Source organism: Galeopterus variegatus, unplaced genomic scaffold (assembly GCF_000696425.1).
Source record: "Galeopterus variegatus unplaced genomic scaffold, G_variegatus-3.0.2 Scaffold893, whole genome shotgun sequence".
NCBI lineage: Eukaryota > Metazoa > Chordata > Mammalia > Dermoptera > Cynocephalidae > Galeopterus > Galeopterus variegatus.
In genome coordinates, this window is record NW_007727004.1 from 335,060 (window position 1) to 342,572 (window position 7,513).

Below are 7,513 nucleotides of genomic sequence, written 5' to 3' on the forward strand. Positions count from 1 at the left end.
TCCCGAGTGCGCCAAGGGGCCGGCCCAAGTGTTTCCTTTTAACAGAAATATAAATCACGTTCAAAACTAGTTTGTTACAGCTTCACTGACTTAAGGTAAAATCATTATAATTTGTGAAAATAAAAAAACCCACAAGTGATCATATCACTACTAGGTATTAAAATTGCAGTAGAAAGTACAGTAATTTTATTTATTATTTATTTATCAGCAGAATTTTTCCTAAAATGTCCCAACTGTACAGATATTCAAGATTTGTTTGAGGGCCTGAGCAAATCTTAGTGTGTTTACCTCTCTTTCCTATCTGTCTTTCTTCACAGGCAACCCCCACCAAACACACACCAGAACAGATTGTACAGATGCCAATAGCTGCTTGAGGAATAGGAGAGATAAGTCACAAAGGAGAGCCTTTGAGAAACTGAGAGGGGGTGGGTGAGGAAGCAGTATTATACTTTAGCTTCTTGTTAATGGGACTTGTGGGGTAACGGTAATTAGGAACTGCATTAGGTGTTTTAATACAGAAGGTATCTTTTCCTGAAGTCAGTGCCACCGAATCACTGTCCAGATACCTACTTTATAGTACTATAGTTTCTTGAAAGAACTCAGTGCCTTTTGGTGATATACTTTACTCGGCGTTCATTTTGTTTGTTGATGTGTCGGTAAGAGGTCACATTGCCTCTGCCCTGTTTACTGTAGGTGTCCGTCCTAAGCTTTTAAACATATTTATTTTATTACTAAATTACTATTCACACAACTGCTTTTATTTGTGTTTTTGCTAGTAAGTCTCATTAGCCATTTAAAACTGTTTTTTGACCTATTTCTTTATAATTTTATTTTCTGGTGTTATTCCTCAATAATATGAAATAAAGTGATCTTTGTGATTTATAACCCTTTTTTTTTTTTTTTTTTTTTGCCACATCTAGACATAGTTTGCTTTGGTTTTATGATTCCATAGTCTGGAGAGAACTTTGTTCAGTATGCATATATAGGTGATAAATATTAGTAGACTTACTGAAGGAATGTGCCTAATGCAGAAAATATGCTTTGAAATTAGATGATTATAGAATGAAAGCACATTGATGGCACATGCTTACTTTTGTTAATACATTTTCTTCATTTATTAGATTCTCCTGAATTATTTTGGAAACTATGTACCTAATTCATGGACACAGGATAATGGCTGCACTCTTTGTGAATTTGATACAATTGACTTGTCTGCAGTACATGTAAGTGTAATTGACTTCGTGTGAAATGCAGTAGTAAATAGTACGTTGTCATGAAATGCAGTAATTTATAGGGAAAAAAAGCAAAGTATTTTATAGTTTTGATTGTATGGTGGATGATGGATTTATAATGTTAAAACATGGTTACACAGAAAATTGAGAGATTTGTGTGTTTCTGAACTGTTTTTGAAAGCAAAACCAGCTGATTATTGAACCCAGTAAGAGGAGTTTGGTTGTTAATATTTAATAGCTTGCTGTGATTGGGTATGCCTGTGTTATTTTAGTTTGTGAGCTTGATCCACACATTGAGAAAAATGGTTACAATACTTCAGCATTTTTATTGTCTAATTTTATCTATGCTTGATTTTCAAGCTTGATGTAAAAAATAATATATGATTATATTACTAAAGGACTGTTCTAAGTGCGTTACATATGGTAACTCACTTAAGCATCATGAAAACCCTAAAGTAGATAGTGCTATTGACCTAGTTTTACAGATGAGTAAACTGAGGTGCATAAAAGTAAGTAACTTGTTGAAGGGAACACAAGTTTTATGTGTTGGGGTAGGAATTTGAACTTAAGTAATCTGGCTCCAGACCCTGTGTTCTTGACCACTGCTCAATTTTGCCTATATGTCATGAACATGGCATATGCCAGGCATGGTATTCCTTATATATATATTTCATTAAGAATTATAGCTATATTTTATCATTTATACTTTGAGGATGAACAGTTGGAAATATTTATTATTTATCTATAAAAAATTTGTATGGATTCTTGTTCTGTCATCAGCCAGAACAGTTTTAAGATATCCTGCAGTAGCATTTTTTCCAAAAAAAAAAATTGCTCTAGTAACTTAGAAGAATATTATATATATATGAACAATTATATTCTAGGGAGTGATTTTGTCATTAAGGCTGATTCTTTCCTTCGTTCCCCATAAGTTTATTAAGTACATACAGCATGACAAATAAGTAGAAGCAATATAGGCAAAAATAAAACTCCCAGGAATGTAGTTCTGGGAACTCCTAGACCTATGCAAATGCTATGTACTTTTACTGTAACATACTTAAGCTTCTGAATTAAATAGTTTCTATGCTTATCCCTGTCTGAAAAGAGGATAAAGAGTAATTTGTATACCTCTAGGAGCTTCTGAATAGAGCCCTATTTTACTTGAAAATAAGACATTTTGGCTAGTCTGTCAAATAGTAAATGAATGTTTCTGATCTGGGAAAAAATGCCAGAATATTTCTGAATGAAGCTGCATCAGGAAGATGTATAAAAATTCATTGTGATCTTTTTTGCAGAAAGTAGTGTTGTCCTCTGGAGGGAGAGGAAATACTTCTTATCTGTTTTTTTGTTTCTTTTATATAAACTTACTGGTACAAAGGTAGAATAATATTTTTATTAAACCTTTTTATCTTTTGTTTTTTTTGCATGCAGCAGTAAATCACTTGATTCTTAAGCTATTTTGTCTTACAGTCTGTTAAAATGTGCTAGAAAGGAAAACTATTCATTCCATTAAGCAAAATTATATGCTTTCTGTTAAATAAAATTATGTGCTATGTGTAATTATTATGCAATAGGGATATAAAAATTAAAATTGCACAGATAGTTAAGGCCTACCATATTTGTAGATGTGGACCATAGGCGAGTTTCTTTTTCTGTAAAAATAACAGTGGCCATCTCAGAGGGTTAATAGGAGGGTTAAGTGAAATTTTATACACACATGTATGATGAAAATATATGACAAAATGATATTTTATAAGTATAAGTGTTTTATATATGTGAAGTTGTCAGCCTTTAATAAATGTTAACTGTTGTAGTAGCATCTTAATTATATAAAAATCAACTTAGATTAATAATGGTGATGTAGCATGTTGAAGCCCAGCTCCTCACCTACTAGTTTATGTGTTCTGGGTTACTTAACTCCTCTAAATCCCATTTTCCTCGTGTGTAAATTTGGGATGATAAATAACTTATAAGGCTATTATGAAATTGACATGAAATTCTCATTTGAAAAGAGGGAGTTGTGTCTACTTTTTAGTTATTTTCCATATTAAATTGAGAACTTGTAGAGGGTAGATATTTTGTGTTTAGTTCCCTGTATTTGTTTATTCATTTAATAATAAATATTTGGGTGAGTGAATGGATTGATAGACTAAAGAACAACAACAATGTAGAAGGTATATTTCTATGCAAATGTTACAGGACAGATAATGGAGGAGTGTGTGAGGTATCATGTGTGAAAAGATAGGAGAGGTACCTAATTCATCACTTAACATGTGGTGTTTAAAAAACTCTGTAATCCTTCACTTCAGACTTTAAGACATGGTTTTGAAAAGGGAGTGTTAAGAAGTCTTCCATACAGTTCTGGTAGTAACACTGTTACATGGTAGTTTACTTGTGTTTCTGTCTTGCCTATCCTGTTGTAAGTTTTTCAAGCCAGGAACTTTCATGTCTTTTGCTAAATGTTGCCCATCAGAGGCCTAACATGTATAAAGGATATTTCAGGAGTTTTAATGCAATCAATGAAAAATCAACTACACACTAAAACATACCTAAAGAGGAATTGTGGAAAAATATGAAAACAGATACAGTACATTAAGATAAAATATATTCGTGGAAGGGAATAGCTTTCCTTATATATAATAATGAAGGAAAATAAGAGACTATCAGTAAAATGAGATTTTCAATGATAGAAATAAAGGCTCAAGTCCTTCATGATTACTTCATGTGGCTCCAAACTAATGCTGAACTTCAAGCCGTGAAAACAAAAAGGGAAACACAATTAGCATTCTGGTTATTTAGATGGAGCTTTGAAGATACCATTCAGATCTAAAGAAGTTTATTCAAGGGCTATTATAAAAAAAGCTTGACTATTAGAGTAGGCAGTATCCTTAACTACATCCATATAATAAATATTATCGTGAGTTTCCTCTTTAAACCTAACTCATAACCAAGATGTGATTTAGTAAAATCACTTTGATGAGGTCCACAAAAATTTATTCCAAGTGTTAAAGAGCTGCCATAGATCAATTTGGTTTTAGCAGATTATGTTGAACTGAGATTCTAGTGTTTTTTGCATTGTACTGATTAAGATTTGAAAAGAATTTAAAATAAAACCACACTAATGACAATTTGTTTTTATGTTTGGTATTAAAAAAAGGTCCATCCAAATGTAACAATAGGTGTTTTTATTGAGCAACCAACACCTTTCCTACCTCGATTTCTGGACATATTGTTGACCTTGGATTACCCAAAAGAAGCACTTAAACTCTTTATTCATAACAAAGTAAGTATTTGAGAAGTGACTGTTTTATGTGAAAACTATTTTTGTCTTTGGAACTATTTATTATTTGTGTCTTAATAAATTCATTGGGCTAAGTTGAGTCGATAATTTTTGAAGTAATTACAGACCTGCCTTTTTAGTACCTATGCACTCTAGAACCTAGAAACTAGCATAATACTAGGATGAGCCACATGAAACTGCCAGTTTTTGTGGATCAAAATGACTGAATATTAAATGTCCATTTTCATGTAGCTGAACTCAAGATATAATGAAGATGTCAAATGAGCTTATATTTCTTTGCCTTTGGGTTAATTCTGGTACTTTATTTTACAGAACTCTTCATTAAATTGTTTGCAGCTTTTAAGATAATACCATAATATCAGAAATTGAAGCAATTTCCAGATAAAATATTGTTTTGATTAATCACATAATGGCATGCTCTTTCCCAAAGGATTTCGATACTGTCATTTCCTTTGGAAATATTCAGAGCCTCCCAAATACCTCCCACATATAATCTAAACTTAAAGACATTTTTTCTCAATATTTTTCCATTTATTTATATTTTTCCTCTTAAAACCAGTTGATACTTAACACCATCTAGAAAAACTAAACAGCTGTGAAATATGCCATGTTCTCTCTTCTGTCCTAATGCTATTTGTTTACCACTCTTCTTTTTTCCTAATGCATGTGCTGGCTAATCATTCACCTTTTCCAAACAATATTTTAAATGTACAGAAAATCAGCTTAAATGAGTTTAAGAGGGAGAAACGTTAAGTGTTTGTAAATTGTTGTAATATATATGTACATACACTAAAGTGTTTTGTTTTTATGAATTGTGTCTTTTGCTTATATTTTTCCTGATTGCATAAAGCTTCAAACTCCTTAGCAGGAGTTTTTATCTTCTCTTCTTCTGTTTAAGATTAATTCTATGCAACTTTTGTCTAAGTGATTTTAACAAGCTGTGAAAAGCATCAAATTTTCAGCAAACTTAGTGGGATTTGATACATAAAAAACTTTAAAGTGCTGTAATGATGGAGATGTATAATCTTATCTGAATTTCAGCACAATTGAATCACACTAAATTGATAATTTTTATGTTGATGATTTTTCCATTATATTTCTATGTTAATAAAATTTCATTAAACTTCCCCTTTTTTTCTAAAATCAAAATTTTATATGTGACCATTCATTTTTTTTTTCTGACTACAAAATTTTTATAGGATTTTATTTTGTGAAATGTGATTATTTAAATTTACAACTCAAGTTAATATATATTAGGTTTAGTAGACATTTTTTCTGGGTATTTTCAAACAAATGTCTAAGATTCTCAGGCTACAAGCAATTTTTCTCCCTCTAGTTAGAAACATTTTATAGTACTCAGGATTTAGGTAGGTATTTATTCAAGGACCTGTGGAGGATTTAAATTTTTATGCAAGGACCTACCTAGCAGTAGATATTAAAAGAATTTTGAAGTTTATCTTCTCTTTTAAGAATATTGATATGTATGGATTTTAGATTTTTCATGTAGCATTTAAAGTGGTATTTAAATACAATGTGCTTAATATAGTTATTATTTTGAGTGTAATTAAATGAATATGTGAACTGTGGAATTCACACTGTTGAATGTGAAGCAATCTCTACATATGAATACTTCAGTCATCTTATTTTCTCTCTAATTTTCAAATTTTAAAATATGTTACAGGAAGTCTATCATGAAAAGGACATCAAGGTATTTTTTGATAAAGCTAAACATGAAATCAGTACTGTAAAAATAGTAGGACCAGAAGAAAATCTAAGTCAAGCCGAAGCCAGAAACATGGGAATGTATGTTTTAATAAATTATCTACTAAGGAAACTTTTAAAAAAACCAATTTTTTAAAATTAGGATACTAAATTTGGGTGTCTCAACTATTTGTGTGTGTGTGTGTGTGTGTGTGTGTGTTTGCACAGATGCTACAGCAAGAGTCTGCTCTTAGATTATGTCTGTGTTTGATAATGTAAAGGGCCAGGGAAGTTACTTATTTTTCTTTTACTGGCTAGGAGTCAACTATAGTAAACCATGAGTTTACTATAGAAGAAGATTTTTTTTTTTTTAAATACAAAGGTAAATGAATAGTGTGAGTGCTATAGCAGTGACTTAAATTTAAGTTTACTATCTGAAGTTTGTGTGTGGCAAACTATGTGTTTTAGACTGTGGGGGGAAAAGAGTATTTCTACTTTCCAGTTTCCTACCAATCTAGTTAATGCTGTAATCCCTATAAAAGATTCTAGGCCCTTTTTATAGCCCCCTTAATACTTCAGACAGACAGTAGTAGTAAATAAAACTCTGGTAATAGTACAAACAATTATTTATTCAACAAGTGTTAATTGAATATGCCAGGCAGTGTGTTAAGAGTTGCCAATAAATAGGTGAAGACATGGTCCCTTCTTATCAGGAGATATTCTTACGTATTACTAACTCTAATGCCTTGTGCTGTGGAAGCTCAGGGCCCACAGTGGTGGATTCTGCCTGAGGTGGGGGTGTAGGAATGGGTGGGAAAACAGGCCTCTGAAAAACCAAACTTATGTTATTTCAAATGGTTTCATAATTTATTCATTGGAGAATCCCTTGGGTCCACATTCAGAACTTATTTTTTCTAACTTTTTGCACAATTGTGGCAAGGTTTCCTGTCTGGTGTCCTGTTTGGCAGTTGCTTAGAAACAAATGTGGTGTGGAGGTGCACGCTGACAACAGCAGAAAGTGATAACTGGGACCCAAAGTGAGGGAGGGAAGGTCAGAGCTAGGAAAGAGATAACCCCAAAGGCAGAAGCCATTATATGTGGAAGCATTTCACATGTAATCCCCATATCACGAGTGCTTGGTCTTCCTGATGATAATGTTACAGACTCTAGCTGGCAATGCAGTCATCACAGTCAATGCTCCCTGATAAGAAGGCAAGGGAGTAACAATCTTAGAATTTTACGCTAATCAAATTTAAAAAGTATTGGTACTTAAAGAGTC

The 7,513-nt window shown here is 32.3% G+C and overlaps 1 protein-coding gene across 1 annotated transcript in view; it reads left to right on the top strand.

The window, feature by feature from the left end:
• The window catches only part of PLOD2 (procollagen-lysine, 2-oxoglutarate 5-dioxygenase 2), an 87,926-nt gene that overhangs the window by 58,819 nt on the left and 21,594 nt on the right, over window positions 1-7,513 (top strand). Inside the window, exons 8-10 of the mRNA XM_008573260.1 lie at window positions 1,122-1,223; window positions 4,390-4,515; window positions 6,215-6,336. Coding sequence (XP_008571482.1) covers window positions 1,122-1,223; window positions 4,390-4,515; window positions 6,215-6,336 — 350 coding nt within the window. The remainder of the gene's footprint in view (window positions 1-1,121; window positions 1,224-4,389; window positions 4,516-6,214; window positions 6,337-7,513) is intronic.